This window comes from Mirounga angustirostris, unplaced genomic scaffold (assembly GCF_029215605.1).
Source record: "Mirounga angustirostris isolate CCGP_5_RB_7025 unplaced genomic scaffold, mMirAng1.0.hap1 SCAF_6, whole genome shotgun sequence".
Lineage (NCBI taxonomy): Eukaryota > Metazoa > Chordata > Mammalia > Carnivora > Phocidae > Mirounga > Mirounga angustirostris.
In genome coordinates this window covers 60,800,651-60,824,286 of record NW_026991714.1, presented here as the reverse complement: position 1 = coordinate 60,824,286, position 23,636 = coordinate 60,800,651, and the positions used below count along the sequence as shown (strand labels likewise).

General features: G+C 40.9%; 2 protein-coding genes across 4 annotated transcripts in view; one reads left to right on the top strand and one right to left on the bottom strand.

Annotated features, from left to right (window-relative positions):
* Positions 1-10,478, bottom strand: part of WDR64 (WD repeat domain 64) — a 146,557-nt gene extending 136,079 nt beyond the window's left edge. The window contains exons 1-2 of the mRNA XM_045876185.2: positions 10,334-10,478; positions 4,811-4,941 (exon numbers count right to left, since the gene is read on the bottom strand). Of these exons, the coding sequence (XP_045732141.1) occupies positions 4,811-4,941; positions 10,334-10,478 (276 nt within the window). The remainder of the gene's footprint in view (positions 1-4,810; positions 4,942-10,333) is intronic.
* Positions 10,479-19,472: 8,994 nt separating this feature from the next.
* Positions 19,473-23,636, top strand: part of OPN3 (opsin 3) — a 48,792-nt gene continuing 44,628 nt past the window's right edge. For 2 of the 3 annotated variants that reach the window (XR_010412360.1, XM_045877564.3), the window contains exon 1: positions 19,473-19,969. Coding sequence is in view for 2 of the 3 variants with exons in the window: in XM_045877564.3 (XP_045733520.1) it covers positions 19,597-19,969 (373 nt within the window). In the remaining variant the exon portion in view is untranslated. The remainder of the gene's footprint in view (positions 19,970-23,636) is intronic. The other variant, XM_045877565.2, reaches the window with a different exon arrangement.

The following is a 23,636-nucleotide window of genomic DNA, read 5'->3' as shown; positions in this document are numbered from 1 at the left end:
ATTACTAAGGCATATTTGTCAAAATTGGAGGATAGAATATACTCGATTTAACAATTAGCTGAATTTATAATTTAAAAACATTTACATATTTGATATATGGGCCTCTATTTATACTTTTGCCCAAATAAGAAGGGACATTTTGCAGATTTGACTTATCTGTAAAACTAGTTGACAGTAAATAATTTGAAATCACATTCTTCAGAATGAACCCTCCTGATCATGGGGGCTAATTGTATCATTTTCTTTGATCTTCAGATATCTAAACACACTATATTAAACTTTTCTCTCTTATGCTTGTGCTCTTAGAGAACAAGGCCAAATGTCTTCTTATTCTTTCTGAAACAAAGTTGAACTCTTTCTAAGGGATGTGGTCTGGCCATATTTGAGTTGTTTGTCAGCAAAAATCTGTCTTTGCTGATCAGGACAAATTCCTTCCATGTCTATTTTGACATTTTTCTCTTCTGTCCAATAAAAACATAATGAGAGCCATATATATAACTTTAATTTTTTTAGTAGTCACATTAAAAATGTAAAAAGAGTGAATTAGTTTAATTTTCTTTATTAAAAAGATTTTATTTATTTATTTGTCAGAGAAAGAGAGAGAGCACAAGCAGGGGGAGCGGCAGGCAGAGGGAAAATTAGGCTTCCTGCTGAGCAGGGAGCCCGATGTGGGGCTCGATCCCAGGACCCTGAGCCGAAGACAGAGGCTTAACTGACGAGCCACCCAGGCATCCCAAGAGTGAATCAGTTTTAATAATATGTTTTGAACCTGCTATGTCTAAAATATAATTTCAACATGTAACCAATATAAAAAGTTGCTAGTGAGCTATTTTACACTGTTTTCATATATTACATCTTTGAAATCCAGTGTGTATTTATAATTACAGCATGTATCAATTGAGACTGGTTACATTTCCAGTCCTCAACAGCCCCATGTGTCTAGGGGCAAGTGTTTTGGACAGTGCAGGTCTAGAGTTGCTAATGGTTCGGTCTCAGATGATGGTCTTTCCTAGCAAAGCTTCTTTGAGATTTTGTGTTGTTGTACTTTCACTGAGGATAAATCCAACATTTCTCAGTCATTCTTTGACTATCTTATTAATACAGCTGTCTGGTTTTATTTGTACCATCTAAGCAGGGGGCATATCCAGACCCTGGCCCAACCTTTGCCCAGGTGTTCTACCTTTGGTAATATCCAGCAGTTACTGTGAAGTTCTATGTAGTGTATTCTGACAAAATGACCAAAATTCACTCTAATTTTAGCAACACAAACATTAACTCATGATAGTTCCAGAAAAACAGGTCACCACTGTATAGAAATTCAGGTAACCACACTGCAAATCTCAGAAATCTGCTCCTGAAAACCCAAGACATATTGAAAAATTGACCATTGAATATAAAGCTATAAAGGCAAGCTCTACCAAACAGGCTGGAAAGAAAGAAAGAAAGAAAGAAAGAAAGAAAGAAAGAAAGAAAGAAAGAAAGAAAGAAAGAAAGAAAGAAAGAAAGAAAGAAAGGGAGAGAAAGAAAGAAAGAAAAAAGAGAAAGAAAGAAAAAAGAAAAGAAAGGAAAGAAGGAAGGAAGGGAGAGAAAGAAAAAGAAGTAAGCATGGCATTCATGATTCATTGTCTTTGATATATGAACCTTGTTCCCTACTGATCCCTTTCCACTTCCATTTAGATTATATATTTTTATATATGTGGTGCTTTCATATTTTTGCTTTTGATGTCATAATCAAGCAAATATCTAAGTGAAAATCATATTCTTATTTTTCATTTCTTGCAAAAAAGTACAAGCTTTAAAAATATACTCCACAGTAGAATCTTCATGCTAATCCATAGGTATCCTGGGCTTGCTAGTACTCACCAGAAGTTTGTTAGAATGTTTTTCAATTTCTACAAGCAACCTAAAGTATTTATAAGAATTATTAAATTGACATGGAGTGTATTAAAATTCAATTACTGATGTGTTGGGGTATCTATTAGCCTAGCTGTATTAATTCCAAAAGTCTGTTTTATTGGAATTCTATTAAGTTTATAAATACTATCAAATTACTGGGGATAGTTGGGATCTTTGCAAATTGAGTCCCTTAATTATTTTCCAGATCTTCTCTTACTCCTTCAGGAAAGTGTCATAGTCTTATACATTCCTTAATAGACTTATCCCATGGCATTTTTTGCTATTTGTTGTTCTTGTGAATGGAAACCTTGTTTTGTTTTGTTTTGTTTTTCTTGTTAGTTATATGTGAGAATGTCCAGGAGAGTTACTGCTTATGTTTGTGAAAGTTATTGATTCTGGCATGTTTCTCTTCTTTGAATTCTCCTGAACTCCCTTAATTCTAATAGTTTGCCATCTGGTTCTATTGTATGTTCTTGGTAGACAATTACACCATCTACACAAATAATGACAATTTGCATTTTTAGTTACTTTTTTTACATTTTTATTACGCTTTTACTACATATTGCTTCCTTTTTATTTATTTATTTTTTTGTCTTTGCATTACTTAGAATTTCCAGTAAAGTGTTGAAAAGTAGTAAAGATACTAGGCATCCTTTTCTTGCTTTTAACTTTAATGGGAATGTTTCTAGTATTTTACTGTTAAATATGACCCTTGATTAAAGAGGTTTCTAGAAGTCTCTATGGTGAACACGTCCTAACGTAACTCCCCTCCTCCCCACACACACGAGTCACACCTTTGTGGAACCTACATCCCTTGAGAATGCCTAGAACCTGTGACTTGCTTCTAACCAAAGGAATAAGGCAAATGTGCTGGATTGTTTCTCCCATGACTATGTTACATTATACAAGACCATCTTCAGGGACTGTGGAGAAAGCCTTGAAGAAGCAGAGCTGTGAACTGCCTATGTAGTACGTCATATGGCAAAGAACTGCAGACATGAGGACACCTTCCTGTCTCCAGCTTCCAGCCAATAAAAAGCTGAGTTCCTTAGTCATACAACAAGGGAATGCATTCAGCCAACAACTGGAATGAGCTCGGAAACAGATTCTACATTGGTTGGGTCTCCAAATGAGAATACCTTGATTGCAGCCCTGTGAGACCTTGAGTAGGAGCCAGTTAAGCTGTGCCCAGAATCCTGATCCATGGAAATGGTGAGATAATAAATGTTTGTTTCTTGAAGTTGCTAAGTTTAGAAAAAAAGAAATCTTGCCATTTGCAACAACATGGGTGAACCTTGAGGGCATTATGCTAAGTAACATAAATCAGACACAGAAAGACGTAATATCACTTATATGAGGAATCGAAAGAAGCTGAACCCATAGAAACAGAGACTAAAATGGTGGTTATCAGGGAAAAGGAAACATGTTGTTCAGAGTTCAAACTTCCAATTATAAGATGGATGAGTCCTGGGGATCTAACGTACAGCATGGCGATTATAGTTAAGAATGCTGCATAATATACTTCAAAGTTGCCAACAGAGTAGATCTTTAATGTTCTCCCCACAAAGAAGAAACAGTAATCATGTGACATGACAGCTAACCCTATGGAGGTGACCATTTTGACATATAGAAATGTACAAATGAATACATTGTACACCTTAAACTTACCCAATTTTATATGTCAATAAAGCTGAGGGGAAAGTTGCTAAATTTGTGATCTTTTTTTACAGCAGCTACAGAAAATGAACACCACCTTTTACCAAGTTCAGGGAATTGTCCATCATTCTTATTCTGCTAAAGTTTTTTTTTTTTTTTCTTTTTAAAAACAGGAATGACTACTGGATTTCTATCAAATATCTTTTTTATTTTCATGGTATTTTAAGATCAGGAGTCAGCAGACTTTTCCTGAAAAGGGACAGGTAGTAAATACTGTCAGCTTGCAGAGCATTCTGTCTCTGTCACAATACTCAATTCCATTCCTGGTGTGCAGACACAGCCACAGATATACAGATGGACGAATGTTCCACGTTCCAATAAACTGTGTTTGCAAAACAGGTGGCTGTTCAGTTTGGCCATGGGCCTCAGTGTGCTAACTTCTAATTAAAATTATTGTATTATTTTTCCTCCCCTGACATATTGAATGAAATACGTTACTGGACTTTCTAATATTAAATTGCCCTTACTTTTCTGGGATGAGTTCTACTCAGAAATGGTTTTTAATGCACTGCTGGATTCGACTTGTTAAAATTTTATTTAGGATTTCAGTAACTACATTTGTGAGTAATATTGGCCTATCATTCCCTGACATTTTATCTTTGTTCAGTTCATGTTATTTCCAGCCTCATAAAATGAGTTGAATAGCTTTTCAGCTTTTCCTCAGTTGTACAAAAATGTATATAATGCAGGAATTATGTATTCTTCAAAGGCTTTTTTCCCAAAATTAATTCTTTTTTTTATTTGGTCAGTTCTTGGGGACTTGGGTTATCTTTTATTATTGATTTCTAATTTTATTATATTGGAGTTTATTGAAATGTCCTTTATAGTTTTATACATGCACAGCTTTGTGATGGTCCTATACATAATTGAGAAGATGTGTCTTTCTTATATCTTGTTCAAAGTTCTATTTATATGTATCTACTAGCTTGTTAAAAGTGATAGTCAAATCCTTTCACTCTTTGCTTTTCTTTTTGTCTACTGTATCTACTGATTTTTTTTGAGCAGGGGAGAGGCAGAGGGAGAGGGAGGGAGAGAATCTTAAGCAGGTTCCATGCCCAGTGAGGAGCCCAACACAGGGTTCGATCTCACAGCCCTGAGGATCATGATCTCAGGCGAAATCACACTTGGATTAAATTATTTATTCTGAATGAGAAGAAATAATACTGGATTTCTTATGATAAACATGAAAAGTGACTACCTCACACCAGTCTATAGATGCATCGGGGTTGTTGCAGAGTTTCCTGTAAAAGCATTTCACATCTTGATTCTTCACTTCTGGACCAAAGAGTTCCTGCACAGCCACATAAAACTTGTCATGATCGATTACATCTGCATTGTAACAAAGTGCAAGAACATTGTTACCAAACTCCAAGGTAACTATCAAGCTCCTTTTCCTATTTTCTAATCTATTTCCATATTTCAACCTATTAAAACCAGATTATGTTGCATTTTAAGGTTCTCTTTACATTAGAAAGATAACTTGGCCCTTGACTAAAATAATACTTAGAAGAAAATATTTTGGTCTTTAGTTTTTCCTCCAAAGCTTACGTTTCAACTGTTTTAGGAGTTTTGTTCAGGAATACAAAGATAAGAAAGTGGATTACTTCTTTCCTATTGTGAAAAGTTTTACCAGTCAGGAGTGTCTGCTAGAGCTCATCTCAGATAGAAGGGAGACAAGAGCAAAGAGCAATTCTTGATCAGTTCCTTGACAGCGTGTGAACGCACGCACACACACACACACACACACCATGCTTGAATATCGATTTTGCCAAATTTGGTGATTCACCTGGGAGCTACTATTGAGTCTAAAGACAAGGAGTTAGACACAAAAATGCTTTGTGAATTTGTTATGTGAGAACTGAGCTAGACACTGAGCTTAGAACTAAATAAACAAGTTCCCTTCCTCAGGGTGTTTACATTCTAGGGGGAGAGACATAAAATCAATAAGTAAACAAATAAAATATTTACAGATTGTGACAGGCAAGACAAATTACTGGAGAAAGACATTGGATGAGTGGTTATCTGTATATAAGGGGACTCTCTGGGGTGCTAGGAATGTTCTTTGTCTGGATCTGGCTGGTAGCTGCAGGTATGTTTACAATGTCCATGTTAACTGTGCTATACACTTAAGATTAGCATGTTTTAGAGGCTCTCCTGTATGTCATACCTTAGTAGCAAAGTAAACGTATAAGGGTATAAAGTACAAAGGTATAGAGTGAGCTAAGTACTAGGAAGGAAACCAATAGGGTGCTGTGATAAAATTATCTATCAGTGGTGATGGGCAGCGATGGACCTCAGGAAAGCCTCTCTAAGGACATGGGTAAAAAATTTAAGCTGAGACCCGATAAGCAAAAAGGATTCAGCCATGTGTAAAGCTAGACAAGAGCATTTTAGGCAGAGGCAAACAAACACAAAGACTCTGAAGCTGGACAGAATTTGGCATGTTCTGGGAAGGTTAGTGGGTATGGAGTATAGTGAGGCCAGGGAAAGTGTTGTCAGGTGAGATTATCAAGAAGGAGGGTCAGGCTGGAGTCCGCAGTTTGTATTTTATTCCCAGCATGATGGTAAGTATGCTGGTAAGGTATTGCCTTAACCTTTTCTCAAAGTATACTGGCTGCTGGGAGGAGGTAAGAGTGACAGCTATAAACCCAGCGAAAGCCTAGTGCACTAGTCCAGGTTTCAGATAGTAGAGGATTGGCCAGAGGGAGGCAGCCGATTTTCTAAATTTACTTATTAATAACAACCCCTTTCATTCTCGAAAATGTCCTCGATTGGATGATAAGGGACATAGGCACTGAGAGGTAGCACTGGAGATGGTGAGATATAGTTGGAAGTAGAATGGCAAAGATGTGTAATGGATTGGAAGCTGTTGTGGGGCAGGATTGATGAGTGAAGGACAGGCAGGATTCCAGAGCAGTGGTTCTCATCCAAGGGAGGTTTTGCCCTCCGTCTCCCACGGGGACATTGGCAACGTCATCTACAGACAATTTTGATTGTTAGAATTAGGGGTGGGAGTGCTACAGCATGTAGTAGATAGAGGCCAGAGATGTTGCTAACCATCTTACGATGCACAGGATAGTCCCTCCCCCACCCCATACTCACATACACAGAACAAAGAATCATCAAGCCCCAAATGTCAGTAGTGCCAAAGTTGAGAAATCCTATTCTAGAATGACACTCGGGTGTCTGGTTTTATTTTATTTATGTATTTATTTATTTTTAAAGAGCAAGGGAAATGAGATACCTTTTTTTTTTAAAGATTTTATTTATTTATTTGACAGAGAGAGAGACAGCGAGAGAGGGAACACAAGCAGGGGGAGTGGGAGAGGGAGAAGCAGGCTTCCCGCTGAGCAGGGAGCCCGATGCGGGGCTGGATCCCAGGACCCTGGGACCATGACCTGAGCCAAAGGCAGACGTTTAATGACTGAGCCACCCAGGCGCCCCCTCAGGTTTCTGGTTTTAAAACTCAGCAGATTCTGCTGCTATTTACCAAAACAGGGGCAACTGAGGAAGGACCGTGATTCTTGGGGAAAATAAAGCATTTCCTCTTGGTCGTATTAAATTTAAAATTCCTATGAGATATCCACATAGACTAGCTGCTTTAAATTCATACCACTGTGAGTATAATGTGTCTCCATGTAAATGTGTCTCATTGTAAATGTGGCTAGATGAGGATGATGAAACTTTTCTTTCCTGGGGTGATTTTAATTCTATCAGGTCATTGACAAGAAGATTAAAGAGAAATATTGCACAGATGAATTCCTTGACATCATTTTTGAGGTAGACATTGTTACATTAAAAACATTCTCTCTAGTTCTTAGCTTCCTGCCTATAGTGAGAAGTAGACCATATTTTCCAGTATTTATGAATGATTATGAAGGCATGCCAGTATTAACAGTCTGAAAAGTTAAGATTGTATTTCGCCTTCTCAGTCTTTCAGATCAGTCCTTCTGTCAGAAAAGGAAATTTAGCAGGAATTACTTCTTACCGAATCTATACTACATATATAATAGATACATAATATGTCTACTATACATTATGCTGTAGTATATTATAGTATAATATTCTATAAAATATATATTACTATATATTAGAATATATTCTTTCTGTATCGATACATATATACATATACATACACATATATACATATATACTATAGAGGAAGGAAATTTTTCAATGTGGCTTTGTGACTGTAAGCTTGAAGCGAAAGCAAGATTAACTTGTTTGCTTAGCACACATTTTTTTTTTCTAAGTAGACTCCATGCCCAGCTTGAATTCATGACCCTGAGATCAAGACCCGAACTGAGATTAAGAGTCGGCTGCTTAACTGACTGGGCCACCCAGGTGCCCCTGCTTAGCACACATTTAAGGAGCACTTCCTGGACACAAGACTGGGCTAGCCCTAGGGTTAAAAAGCCTTCAAAGCACCCACAGTTCAAGTGCTGTGAAGAGAAGCGACAGGAACACACACGTCTATATCAATTTCTGCAGGTCAAGGGAAATCCTTGAGATGCCAAGAAAGTGCATTAACGGTGCTACGGATGGCTTTGCTTGGGGAAAGTTTTTACAGAAAGGTGACATTTGATTTGGTCTTAAAAGATGAGCAAAGTTTACAGGGACAAAAAAAGGGAGGAAAGGCACTCTACATTGGGGGGAATGATACATGCAAAATCAGAGTCATTACGAGTATTATGAGGTGCTTGGAAATGCTGGAAAGTTCGTATTAGGACCGAAAGTTCTGGAGGGAAGTTCAGGAGCTGAGACTGGAAAGGTAGATTGAGGCATGGCTGGGAATAGCCCTAAATGCCAAGGTCAGATATATGTCCTTTAGAACTGAGTTAATAAGCCAGGGATGTGGCAGTTTAAAAAAATTTTTAAGGAATAACTCTTGGCAAGAAGACGATTATATTGAACGGCTGTTGTAACAACCCAAGAGTAAGATTCCATGAAATAGTCAACAGTTATAGCAAGATATCTAGTTTAAAAGACTAGGTGGATGGCATCTGTGCTTTAAGACTGAGAGAGAACATGGGCAGAGCTCAAAAAAAAAAAAAAGAGAGGCAAAGAAAGAATGAGAAAGAGAAAAAATAAGAGGAGAGAGGTGTGATGAGAGACACAGAAGGACACAGTTTCTGGAAGTAATGCAGTGAAACAGCCAAGTAAGCTGGAAAATGAAAACGATTGAATTTGGCAGCCTTATTAGGTGCTGGGATACTTCGGTAGGAGCATTTTCAGCAAAGTGATGAGAGAAGTCAGACTTGAGTAGATTGAAAATTAAGTGATGATGCTGTGGGGAAATTTAGTGGAGAAGCAAAGAAAGCATACAGTGGTAGCTTACAGGGAAGAGAAAGTCAAGGTCAGGACATTTGGGTATATTTTTAGTTTGAGAGGACAAAGCCAGTGGAAAGGACATTTTGAAGTTGTTGCAGCAAAGTGATAGCCTTGGACAGAAGGACGGACGGACAAAATGACAGGAGCTGCTTTGGGGAAACCCAGAAGTGGAAGAAAGGGATTTTGAGGGAATTCTTGTCTTTTGGTCTTGCTTTTTCTTATGATGCTGGAAACTTGGCTGAGAGATGCTGAGATCCAGAGAGTATCCAACAAAAGTGGTAAAGGTTTGGAAAATCGATTACAGGGACAGGTAAAGAGGCTGACTGGGGAAAAATAAAAGTTCTGTCTAGTGGTTTAGAGAGCCCAGCCAAGTTCACACTCATCTAAAAAGTCCATCTCGAAGCTCTGAGTCTTAGCTCTAACACATAGAGGTTGAGTGACTGGGGTAGATGATTTTCCTGTACTTGCCATCCTTTAACAAATAGGATGGGGGGTAATAACAATAATAGTAATATTTGCTATCAGAATTGTCAAGAGAATCAATTAAATTATATTTATTAAGGTGACTTGTAAATTCTTTTTTTCAAAGTGATTTATAAATTCTTAACTGCTATTCAAATAATACCAGCTTGTGTTTGACCATCCAAAGTCAACAATTTCACTCATTTGTGGCTGTACAGCCTGGCACATGAAGAGGCTGGCCATGCCCACACCTTCACAGTTATATGGGCTTTGATCTTTTCCTTGTAACAGCAGGCTTTGTTCGGTTAGTCTTTTACTCTGCTGGTAAGCCTTATTTGTCACTGCTGTCCTCAATGCCATCCACAATGCCCTAAAACTGCCCCTTGATCCCTGGCCATGGTGTCGGTTTTTCTGCTTTTAATATTCTTGGCAGACCACTGCCTACCCCATTCCCCTTACCTTACTTAGCATGCTCAAAATCATTCCAGCCTAGAGACATGAGGAGAGGCCAAGACAGTGAAGCAAAGTTTCAGAAAAAAACACTTTGCTCTGCTTATGAAACTCTTTATGGTCTCACCATACCCTTAAGTAAAGAGAGGGCAGGGTGGTTTCCATGGCTTGCTGATGGTCACTGTGTACTTCTGGGAGTCCCAGGTCAACCAGCAAGCCATCGGATGTAGATCCCATGGGAGAGCCCTTTGAGGTCACTTCATCCAACCTCTTAATTTTACATTTGAGCCAACTAAGGTTCAGAGAAGTGAACAAAGCTTCCCCAGGACCACTTAGTTCTTTAGAGACAGAGTCAGAACTCAGGCCCCACATTTGATGGCTTTGCTATTAAGCTATGTCGCTTCTCTTTGATGGCTTAAAACATTTTACGGTTCTCATCAACAGACCCAATTTGACTGTCTCTAATCGCTGATCTTACCTTCTTTTTGGATAAACAGGCCTGCTCTTTCGTCTCTTTTCTGGGCCGCTACATGTTCAACCAATTTTTCAAACTCCTTCAAGGCTGTCCTGAAATTGCTAATTTGAAGTTCAGTGCTTAAACGCTTTTCCTCCCTGATATCCATAGGGATATAGGGAATCTCTTATTTCTGTGCAGAGAGAAAGAGCACAAATTTGTCAACTTGAAAAACCTTCCAGTTGTTACAGTGCTTCCCTGCTGTCTCAACTTTTGTCCCAGGTTGCATTCCTTTGATCTTAAAATCTCATATTGTGGGTAGGAGTCAGAGTTGCCACTAGGACCTTAGCAGAGAGGAACCCTGGCTTAGTCTAATGCATTTCATATAGGGAAGCATTTCAGTAAAAATCCTGACCTCATAATGTTACCAGTGTCTTTCATATGGTCCTCATTGCATCATAATATCTCTGTAACCTCTCCTTCCTTCATAAGGAGGGCATTGAGCTTTCTTTCCCCACAAACTGTGTGAGTGTGTGTGCGAGTGTGTGTGTGCACCCCTGGGGAGAGAAGTAGAATGGGTAAAGGCCAGGGAAGGAAACTGAGCATTACTTTCTTTCCCTTATATCTCCTCCCACCTCAAACCATTTGCCTTCCTTAAGATGCTGTGGAGAGTCAAGTTAACATTCATTCCAAAAACACTTCTAAAGATGAAAGTGTATTTCAGCATTAGTCATTTCTGTTCCCCAAAAAAGATATTTTTAGAGGTTGGAGGGAATAAAAAAGTTTCTTCTTCCTTTATCCACTGACCTTCAATTAAAATAATAAAGTGAGGCAGGGATAGGAAAGGGGTAGTTTTTGATTGAGAAGGAAATTCTTCAAGATGTCATTAGTTGACCCTCAGTTTGTTTCCTGAGATTAAGAATTCCTCATATCAGTGAGGTCATATGATACATGTCTTTCTCTGATTGACTTATTTTGCTCAGCATAACACCCTTCAGTTCCATCCATGTCATTGCAAATGGTAAGACCCCATTCCTTTTGATGGCTGCATAATATTCCATTGTATATATATACCACATCTTCTTTATCCATTCATCTATCGATGGACATCTTGGCTCTTGGGGGGTGGGAGGGATGGGGTAGCTGGGTGATAGATATTGGGGAGGGTATGCGCTATGGTGAGCGCTGTGAATTGTGCAAGACTGTTGAATAACAGATCTGTACCTCTGAAACAAATAATGCAATATATGTTAAAAAAAAAAAAAGAAGAAGAAGAAGAAGAAGATAGCAGGAGGGGAAGAATGAAGGGGGGGAAATCGGAGGGGGAGACGAACCATGATGGACTCTGAAAAACAAACCGAGGGTTCTAGAGGGGAGAGGGGTGGGAGGATGGGTTAGCCTGGTGATGAGTATTAAAGAGGGCACGTTCTGCATGGAGCACTGGGTGTTATACACAAACAATGAATCATGGAACACTACATCAAAAACTAATGATGTTAAATTAGTTAAATACAGAACAGGGAATATAGTCAATATTGTAACGATGTAGGATGGTGAAAGATGGTCCTACACTTATCAAGGTGAGCACTGAGTAAGGTATAGAATTGTCCGGTAACCATGATGCACACCTGAAACTAATATAACACTGTATGTCAACTATACTTCAATAATAAAAATAAAAATAAAAAAACCATGACCAGTACTTCTCCAACTCTCAAGGTCATGAGAAATGAGGAATGTCTGAGAAACTATCACAGCCAAGAGAAGCCAAAGGAGATTTGATTACTCAATGTAATGTGGTATCCTGGTTGGGATCCTGGAACAGAAAAGGACATTAAGTAAAAACTAAGGCAATCTGATTAACTATGGGCTTTAAATTAATAACAAAGCATCAATATTGGCTCATGTGTTGTAACAAACCAAACTCATGTAAGATGTTAATAGAAGAGAAACTGGGTGAGAAGGTATTATATGGGAACTGTCTGCACTATATTCTGTTTTTCTGTAAATCTAAAACTGTCTTAATGGAGCACCTTGCTGGCTCAGTTGGAAGAGCATGTGACTCTTGATCTCCGGGTCATGGGTTTGAGCCCCGTATCTGATGTACAGATTACTAAAAAATAAATAAACGTTAAAAAAATCTATTAAAAAATAGGTGAAATTGGGGCACCTGGGTGGCTCAGTTGGTTAAGCCACTGCCTTCGGCTCAGGTCATGATCCTGGAGTCCCGGGACCGAGTCCCGCATCGGGCTCCCTGATCGGCGGGGAGTCTGCTTCTCCCTCTGACCCTCCCCCCTCTCATGTGCTTTCTCTCTCTCATTCTCTCTCTCTCAAATAAATAAATAAAATCTTTAAAAAAAATAAAAAATTAAAAAAAATAGGTGAAATGGTTTCCCTGAGCTAGTATAAAAAGATGATACAAAAGAAGGCATCCTGATATCATCCTGTCTCTTGGGTCACGTTCCTGCAGCCTGGACAGATGCCATCTGTATATCAGGGCCCAGCTGTTGTACTGCTATCCCCCTTTGCCATCATTCTGGGAATTCTCTTATTCTCACTTTTATATCCTATGCCTTTCTTTCCCATGGCTGATTCCCTCATTTTGGTGGCTTACATCCTGGTGCCTGGAAAGTAAGTTTTTGATATACCCTGCATGTTTGAAAATATTCTTAATATTCTCTTGCATTTGATTGCTATTTGGTTGGGTTTATACTTCTAGGTTGGAAATCACTTTCATTTAATATTCTGAAGATATTATTCCATTGTCTTTTCGCTTCTCGTGTTGTTATAAGAAGTCCTTTTGAAATAGCTTCTGCTGATAATCATAAGCTGTTCTATCCCTGCCCCTTGGTACATGACTTGTTTTTATCTCCCCCTACCACACACACACACTCAGGAAGCTTATAAAGGTTCTTTTTGTCCCAAGAGTATAAAAATTTCACTACAATGGGTATTGGTGTGGGTATCTATCTATATCTATCTATATCTATATCATCTATATCTATATCTATTATCTATCTATGTATCTATCTATCTATCTATCTATCTATCTATCATCTATTCACCTGCTCTCGTATCATCTTTTTATCCTGAAAATGTCTGGTAAGCATGGCCCAGATTCTTAGCAGTACCTAGTCAGCTGGTATCATGTCCTTCTTGTGCCCTACCACTTTCATCAGCTGAGAATGCTTATTTCACCCCAGAAGAGTGGTATCTTCATTGATTAATTCTTTTTTTTTTTAAGATTTTATTTATTTGTCAGAGAAAGAGAGCATGAGAAGGGGGAGCAGCAGACAGAAGCAGAGGGAGAAGCAGGCTCAATGCCGAGCAAGGAGCCTGATGTGGAACTGGATCCCAGGACTCTGGGATCATTACCCGAGCTGAAGGCAGATGCTTAATTGACTGAGCCACACAGGCATCCCTTCATTGATTAATTCTGATTTATCCTGATTATATATAAATCATATAAATTATACATACTTCACAAACCAGTTCTTTTAAGAAACTGAGTGTTCACTCTTTCCTAACTTCTTGGTCACTCACACTCTGCTTTTAGAGCAAGGTTGTAAATGAGATTTCATTTTTAAACAAATGTATGCATTTTGGGGAAGGGGAGCGTGGACAGGTACACAGTTTATACATTAAGCTGATTCCTACCATCCCAAAGAACTATATGCACTAGGACAACTGACGTTCAGAACCAAAGACATGCCAGATTCTCTCTCTCTCTCTTTTTAAAATTCAATTACATTCACTAAATCGTTTTTTAATTCTTTATTTTATTTTATTTAAGATTTAATTTATTTGTCAGAGAGAGAGAGCATGAGCAGAGGGAGGGGCAGAGGGAGAAGCAGGCTCTCCACTGAGCAAAGAGCCCAATGTGGGACTCGATCCCTGGACCCTGGGATCATGACCTGAGCCAAAGGCAGACACTTAACAGACTGAGCCACCCAGGCATCCCAAAGATGTTTCATACGGCAGGAAAAGGTGCAGATATATTTGGCAAGATTTTTCTGTAAGGGTTTCCCACCAGGGACCAAGGTTAGAGAGAGCGGGGAAGCATGCATCCCAGTCCTTGGAAGTTTACTCAATTGAGTAAGGGTCAAAGTTCCCTCTCAGGTGACCTGTGCCTGATGCAGAAGGCTGAGGGTTATCAGTGATCCTATGCAAGAATGTCGAGAGAAATATTAAGTATAGTAATCATCCTTCACTGAGATACTATATAAGATATTTATATACTGCATTCAATCCAAGTTTGTAGGGAAAAATCTGGACTCATTTTAAGGTTTAATTTTCACAAACAAAAATAAAGCAAACAAAAAAAGGAATAAGAATGACAGATAAAACCTGTCTCCATTCCCCCTCACCACCCCCTTGTACTTTATAAAGGACTTGCTTGGAATACAGGGACAGGGATGATTTAATGCTCCAGTGTAAGAGGATATTAAAAGGGATCCCCTGATGCCTTGGGTGGGGCCCCACAATACAATTGAAGAACTCCCCCAATCTAAAGGACAGGGCTGCACAGCCCATGCAGGAGGATGCACAGAGACACTGGAAAACCAGTTCTGCAGATAGTAGCTCATTCTCAACTTCAAACTACTGAAGGCAATTTCTTAGGAGATTGAAGAGATTAGCACTTCCTTGGACTTTTCAGAGTAGTCAAGGGGCCCTGAGTTTTCTCAACTTCCTTCCACCCAGTGGGCGCCAGAGGGGAGAGACTGGGGCTGGCCAGTTCTCCACTGCAGTCCACATTCAGAATTTGGTGGGACAAGGATGCATACATTTCCAGAGGAACAGTTTGCTAGACTCTCAGGGCCCCCTACTGGAGAAGACTGCCTGCAGGGTCTGGGGGCCCTAACCAGAGTCCTAGAGGGAAATGCAAGCAGCCAGCTGGCAAAGGCATTGCCCCTGTCAAGGGACTTGTGAGAGAAAGATCTCCATGACCTCCAGTCCTCAAAAGAACCCACAAATCACCCTAGAAGAGAAAATGACAGCGCTTAAAATCTGCTACAATCAGGGCGCCAACATCAAATGACAACTTTACCAATCAGGGAAGATTTTTGCTTGAAATTCCAGAGGGGCCCAGAGCAGCATCTAAAGGTAGTAGATTTAGGGAATGGGAGAAGCTAAATTTATTGTCCCCTCCACACCACCCCCTGAAGTTCTCCAGGCCTGCAGTAGGCTCTGTTTTGGAGGGCAGACAAGTGAGTTTTCCTTGAGTTTTACCGTTTCAGTATTACAACGTTCAGGACTTTATATTAATTGAAAGTGACCAGAAAGCCTTTGGTACCTGATAAAATGCCATCCAAAGGCAGTTAAAGAACAGGAGCAGAGAAGACAATTGAAATGAGTAATGGGAGAGAGAGTAAACTTACTTTCTGCTTACACATGCTGAGTCTACCTTGCTCAATAAACTGGTTACATCTGTTTTATTTTCCTACTCTGTTAGATGCAGGCGCAATTTGCATAAACTTTTTTATTGTGGTAAAATATATGTAACATAAAAGTGTACAATTCCATGGCATTAAGTACATTCACAATGTTATGCAACCATCACCACTGTCCATTTCCAGAATTTTTGCATCATCTTCAACCTAAGCTCTGTGATCCTAACCACTAACTCCCAGTTCTCCCACCTCAGCCCCTGGCAGCCACAATTCTTTCTGTCTCCATGAATTTGCCTATGCTAGGTACCTCATAAAAGTGGAATCTCACGATATTTGTCCTTTTGTGTCTTATTTCTCTTAGCATATTGGCATCAAGGTTTATCCATGTTATAATGTACTAGAATTTCATTCCCTTCAATGACTGAATAATATTCCATTGTATGCCACATTTTGTTTATCCATTTATCTGATGATGGACATTTGGGTTATTTCCACCTTTGGGCTGCTATAAACATTGGTGTACAAATATCTATTCAAGACCTTGGTTTCAATTCTTTTGGATCTATATAATATATATGAGTGGAATCACTGGTTCATACGGTAATTCTATGTTTAGCTTTTTGAGGAGCTGCCATACTGTTTCCACGGTGACTGGCTGCACCATCTTGCGGTCTCAGCAGCAGCCGCACACCAGGGTTATAATTTCTCCACATCCTTGCCAACACTTACTATTTTCCTTTCTTTGCTTTAGTTTTTGAGAATAGCCATCCTAGCGGGTACGAAGCGATATGTCATTGTGGCTTTGATTTGCCTTTCCCTAATGACTAATGAGGTAGAGTATCTTTTCATGTGCTTATTGGCCATTTGTATAACTCTGTAGAAATGTCTATTCAAGTCCTTTACCCATTTTTGAATTGGGTCCTTGGGGATTTTTTTTGTTGTTACTAATTGAGTTGTAGGAGTTCTTTTTATATTCTGGATATTAATCCTTTACAGATCTATGATTTGCAAATATTTTAGGAGTTGTCATTTCACTCTCTTGATAGTGTCCTTTGATGCACAAAAATTTTAAATTTTGTTGGAGTTCAATTTATCTATTTTTTCTTTTGTTACCTGTGCCTTTGGTGCCATATCCCAGAAATTGTTGCCAAATCCAATGCAGTGAAGACGTTTTTCCTATGTTTTCTTCTAAGAGTTCTATGGTTTTAGTGCTTAAGTTTAGCTGTTTGATCTTTTCTGAGTTAATTTTTCTATATGGTGTAAGAGAAAGGTCCAACTTCATTTTTTTTGCAGGTGGACATCCAGGTTTCCAAGCACCATTTGTTGGAAAGACTTTCCTTTCCCCAATGAATGGCCTTGGCATCCTTGTCAAAAATCAATTGACCATATGCACAGAAGTTTATATGTTGACTATTCTGTTCCATTGGTCTATACGTCTGTCCTGATGCCAGTATTACACTTACCTTTTAAGTTGTAGTATTTTGCCATCATCTTATCATAATTCTGAAAATACATAAAAATATGTATCATTATTGACAATTTAAATCATATTTGTGATAACAGTGCCTGTTTCTCTCAAGTCTAATAAACATCCTTAATAGGTAATAGCATTGTAAAAATGACTCTATCAGAATTCTTACACATTTGCCAAAAGCCTCTTACTCCTCTTTTTCATTCCCTGCTGTTATTCCTCTCCCATAGATGTTACCCTGGACTTGACTCAAAGAGAGTAAAAGCCAAAGTTCTTTTATTAAAATGGCCATAGCCTTGCATGATCTGCCCAATCACAGCTCACCCACCTTTCTGCCCTCATTTCTTAATTCCCCTTCTGGTCCAGCTACACTGATTTCCTTGTTTTTTTTTCTAACATGCTAAGCACACTCCCAACCGAGTACATGTCCCTGTGCTTGCAGAACTCAGCACGGCCATCCATTACCACTTGTACAAAATAACCTTTTCCCTCTCTCCCCCATACCCTTTCTATGCCTTATATTTCTTTATGGCACATATCAGCACTTGACACACTGCATACATACTTATTTGATTATTGTCTGCTGTCCCAACACAACCCGAATGTAAGCTTTGTGAGGGCAGGGCATCAGCACCAATGAAAGAAAGAAAAGAAAAGAAAGAAAGAAAAGAAAGAAAGAAAGAAAGAAAGAAAGAAAGAAAGAGAGAGAGAGAGAGAGAGAGAGAGAAAGAAAGAAAGAAAGAAAGAAAGAAAGAAAGAAAGAAGCAAGGAAGGAAGGAAGGAAGGAAAGAAAGAAAGAAAGAAAGAAAGAAAGAAAGAAAGAAAGAAAGAAAGAAAGAAAGAAAGAAAGAAGCAAGGAAGGAAGGAAGGAAGGAAAGAAAGAAAGAAAGAAAGAAAGAAAGAAAGAATGCTTTAGAGAAAATATAGTGAGTCCTTCTTTATTCATTCAACAAATATTTATTGAGAACTTACTGTAGACTGGGCAGGAAGTGTGTTGAAAACACAGTGAACATTAAACATGCAGAACTCGTTAAATGGTTCCGTACATCTAAAATATAAAATTAAATGAATTTTTTAAAGGTGTGGATGGGTTAGTCTCATAGATGATAAATCCAGATTGGAATCTTTAAAGACAAATCAAGGTTTTGAGGGCAGAACACACTGCTGTTCAGCTATTGCTCAATGCACCAGGGTGGAGAGATCACCCCACCCTATTTGATTCTATATGTCCAGGGAATTTAGAATGGGGGTTCAGTGAAGCTAGTCATTCTCTACTGGTCTTTTGAACAGAGGTGAAAAGGGTAAACACCCTCATAGAGGACAATTCCTTTGCCCTTCCACACCGTGTTAGTCACCAGTTCCCAGAGTCTCCTTCAGGTCTGGCCCGGACTGTGGTCCTCCTTTGGGACCTTGTTAGGGGCTATGCAGGAACAGCGGCACGGCCCTTACAGACCGTGATCACGTTCACAACCTATATTTGAATTGTACTATATTTTCATCGCTACTGGGGAAAAGGCCAAGTGGAAAAATGTGTGCTGTTCTAAATATAGCACCTACCTCTCTATACCTGCTAGATTTAGGTTGAAGCTTTGAGGGCACAGCCTGGACAGTCACCTCCAGTGAAGGGCTTTGGCAGGCCTCAGTAATAGAACAGACTACCGCTACTTTGGAGCAGGGCGGGAAGGACAACGTCGGCAGGCCTCGGGATCCAGCCTGGGGCTCACGTTACCTGTGTGAGATGTGAGTCTCATTGCGCGCTAGTGGTGGGTTATTACAGCTTCACGGGAAGGTGAGAGACCCAAGATGGAAGTGCCTCACCCACCTTCTTCTTAGCACATGTTAGATGCAGGCGCTCATAAATGTTTATAAATGAGTGACTGCACAAGTGAGTGAGTGAATGGGTGCACCGGTGCGATGCTTTCAAGCTGGGTGCAGGAAGACGGGGTGTGGGGAGCCACTGCGGTTGATTTGCGCCCCCACCGACTTCTCCTCCCCGCTGGCCCTTCGCGCGTGCACGCGAGCGCGCACACCCGGGGTAGGAGTGCATGGGCCCGGAGAGTCTGCGGCCAGGGTAGCAAGCAAAACCGAGGACGCGCCGGAGGGGCGCGGCAGAAAAGCCCCCCGGGGCAGGGGGAGGGGCCAGTGGGGGGGCTGGAGGCGCGGGGAGCGGCGGGAACGCGACGAGCCGAGGTAGGGGGCGGAGCTACAAGGCGTGTCGGGAACGCGGCTCGCGGGAGGGGGCGGGGCTACGGGGGCGCGCCGGGCGGAAGGGGTAGGGGAGGGCGGTCCTGGGCGACGCGTCGCGGCCCTGGTACGCACAATGGCCCGAGCGGGCGGCGGAGCTGGAGCCCCACCCAGTGCGGAGCGCGCCGCGGGCCGCGCCGGAGGCTGAGCGCCTCGCCCGTCGAGCGCGCCGGCGCCGGGCCATGTACTCGGGAAACCGTAGCGGCGGCCAGGGCCACTGGGAGGGCGGCGGGGCCGCGGGCGCCGAGGGGCCGGGACCGGCGGGGCCGCTCAGCCCCGCGCCTCTCTTCAGCCCGGGCGCGTACGAGCGCCTGGCGCTGCTGCTCGGCTCCATCGGGCTGCTGGGCGTCGGCAACAACCTGCTGGTGCTCGTCCTCTACTACAAGTTCCAGCGGCTCCGCACTCCCACCCACCTCTTGCTGGTCAACATCAGCCTCAGTGACCTGCTGGTTTCCCTCTTCGGGGTCACCTTTACCTTCGTGTCCTGCCTGAGGAACGGCTGGGTCTGGGACGCCGTGGGCTGCGTGTGGGACGGGTTTAGCAGCAGCCTCTTCGGTGAGTTGGGCTGGGAGGAGGAAGCATTCTCCCCTCTGCCAACTTCCATTCCCTGCATTGCCACCATCTCTGTGCGTCCCCTTGCCACCCAGCCCACTCTCAGCTCCTCATCTCCAACCCGCCCTGCAGCTCAGCGCCCGCACCAGTCTCGCCTCCTCTCGTCAACCCCAAGCTGCATGGCTTTCCTTCCTCTTTGCTTCACCTCCTCTCGCCCCACGGCGGCCTCGGCGCTGTCCCTGTGGCCACTTCTCTCCCCGCAGCCGGCCCTAAACCCCAGCCCGGCTTTGGCCCCAGTTCCTCCCTGACTCCCTCCGTCCGCTGTCCAGTTCGTCTCATTTCTGTTTTCACCCCCTAATACAATTCAACAGGGCACGAAACAGCGGCTTTACACTTTAAGGAAAGAAACGAGGGGCTGTAGAGTCAACAGATTCAAGAAAACTAACTCATGAAGGCTGGAGGGGGTGATGAGAAGAGATTTAATTCAATACTCTTGGTAGCAGAGTGGCAGTGTGTGTAATTTTTTTCTTTAATTTTGCTTATTAGCAGATGTAAACCTTTGAATGCTTCCTAGGAAGTGAAAGAGCTTCATTCGGGTCGTCAGAAATGCAAATCGGCATGTGGCCTTATAAGCTATTTCTACTGTATTTTCCTCCTTAGTCGTTCCAGCACACCGAAATCTGAGGTGAGATTACAGCTGGCTCAGAGAATCCCACCCTAGATGGACAAATAACTGGCTGGGCAGCCAGTAGATTTCATTAAAGTAGAATTTGATTGTTAATTGAACATTTATTTCAACAATACTCCTAATCCTGTGGACGATTCAAGTCTCACTAAGACTTGACATTTTGAAGGATGATCATTGTGAAGGATGTATCATTGAAGATGTGATTTTCTAAGCTTGGGAATTATCTTTCTGTGTGTGCTCCAGGAATTTCATTGACACAAGATGTGAAATAGGAATGTGTATTTCTCAGGTCTTAAAGTTCCTTGAAAAAAAAAAAAAAGAAATATATTGATAATTTATTACTGCTTTTATCTTGGCAGGTTTTTAAGAACAAAATCTTTGTAGCATTACCAGAAAATTGTCTTATTCCCCCAACCTCCTATGTTGTGGCAAACCCAAATATTATGATATTTGTTATAATTAACTTTTTGGTGTTTTGAAGGAAACAAAATTGTCATAGAAATCATGATTTCATTTATTTGATTGACTCAATGATTCCAATAATCTAATACTACTTTCCTCCCGTCAATAAGCAATCTGAGAGTTTTATTTATACAAAGATTTGAAACTTGGGAGGGGGCCTTAAGTGTATGTAGGTGGTGATATAGATGGCTATGTGCTTATACACGTTATATTAATTTAAAATACCTGTCAGGAAGGTTTTTTGGGCAGGGCTAAGCTTTCATTTAAGGAGGATGATTGAAGTTTAAACCCAAAGTGTCATCAGTAATGCTCCCTGGGCTGGGCAACAGGTGTTTGATCACAGACATGAAAGTTCGTATTTCCAAGAAGTGCTTTTTCTGTGCTGGACAGTTCTGTTTCTATTTGGACTCTGGGCCTGGGGGTTTAAAAACAAGGGTATGTTGAGTTCTTTATTAGTACCAGCATTCACCCCCTTCCTCATCTCTTTTCTCTGTGACCTCATTCTGCTGCTGCGTCTCCTTCCATTGCTTTTTCCTCCTTCAGTTCTTCCTGCTCAGGTCCGATCCTAGTCAGAAGGGATTTTCTAAGACTTCTAGAAACGTTCACCACACACGCTGTTTCGCCTGAAGACTGCTCTGTTGCTCTGGGCATATAGTTATTGCTTTCAACCATGCTTTTATCCCTGTTTTTAAATTAGAGGTGGAAACTCCGGAGTAAGAGATTCAAAGACTTTGTTTAAGCCCTGGGAGACAAGTCAGTAGTGGGGTTATGATGGACTGAAAAAGTTCTTAGCCAAGATTAAGAATTTCTTTGCTTGAAGTAAATTCCAAGGATTGTGCTTCTAGATAAGGGTTAAAGTCAACGGAAGGGAGGGTGCTTCCCTGAACAAGAACTAACCATGGAGTGTTGAAGGGGGAGGACATTTAAAAATGCCAGAAGTGGCTGCTTGTTCTAGGGGTTCCTGGAGAGGCTGCCCTATCAAGTGGAAAGCCCAGTGGCCTCCTGACACAAGAGTGGGTTCTACTCTGTTGCCTGGCTAACCTTTTGTGTGGACTTTCCCAGGCACTTAATCCCACCTGCAGTCAATTTTGTTATCTCTTATTGGGGAGTGAGCTAAATGTTCTTTAAGGTTGTTCTGTCCTATGTGCTTGGTATTTTGAGGACTCTTTTGATATCTGTGGGTTAGAAGGTGCCTGGTTTTAGCACTATGGCTTGTATCCTCTGTTCTATCTCCTGAGCCAAGAATAAGCGCATGCTGGGTTACGCTTCTTCATATACCTTCCTGGGTTCTGTCTTCCTCCGCACACCCTGCAAGAAGAAGGCAGGATTAAGTAATGCAGACATACTTACATACATGTATGAGTAGGCAACGCAACTGCCTCATCGGTGCTCATTTCCTGTTTTTTCAGGAAATGCTGAAAACAAGTAGAATCTCTGATATTCTTGAGGCAGAGGCTTTGACTAGACAGGACTGTCAAGATTGCCATTTCACTTAAACTGACTGGTTGGTTTGTTCAGTGAACTAGTCAATTTAATCCAACTTTCGGTTGAATGGCTTATTTTACAAATGTCCAAGCTAATTGGTCATCTTAGCCTAGGCAGGCCCAGTTAGTACTGATGTCAATTTCAATAAGTGTAATGATAGAGAAAATTAATGCTCCAAGAACTCTTCCTCAAACTGCACAATGACAACTGATAGAAAGGCCCCCTTCACGTGGTGTGTATAGTGCCTTAGCCTAAAGACTTCCAGGTGAGTATGCCTTTTACCCCCTTGGCTGTTGCACCTCTAGCCACACCTAGCGCCACACAAAGGTTCTGTGTATGGCATATAACCAGTATTATGCCAGAAGTTAATGGGAGGGCCTTTCTTCACTGCTACCTCCTACCCTTCAAAAACAGCAAACAACATGTTAGTCTTAGCAGAGGATGATGATTAGACGGGGCTTTATCGTGGGATACAGAGATTCAGTGTCATAGAGCCAGAGTCTGGCAAAATGCAGGTCACTCTATGTTCACTTGGATTTTAGAAGCAGGTATTATTTATGTTAAGATATTTTAACTTACAAAGATAGGAATTTTCCTTTTTAACTTATACCTAAAAAAACACATGTACTTATGTACATTCATATAAAGATTCGTTAAAAATGCATGTTCCCTTCAGTAGACCTTTTTTTGCACCTAAATATCTCAAAATGCTAGTTGTTTTACTGAAATAATCCTTTTGCAATAATCTGGCTGGTTAATTCAGTTGAAATAGTCTCACGATGCTACCACGAGATCCTACGGGTGGTTGTGGCATGGAAATGCCTTCATTCGGCTGTTCTAAAATCACCCACAGGCTAAATTGGCCACAGAAATATTCCTCTTCATAACAATGGGCACATACTATGTAGTCTGTTTCCATAAACACGGTGGAACCACACATTTTTTACAGTCTAAGCTCACAGTTCTGTATAGTTTTATTCAAATATTAATTTTATTAAAAGCAAAAGTTACAGAATTATATTATGAAAATTCTTT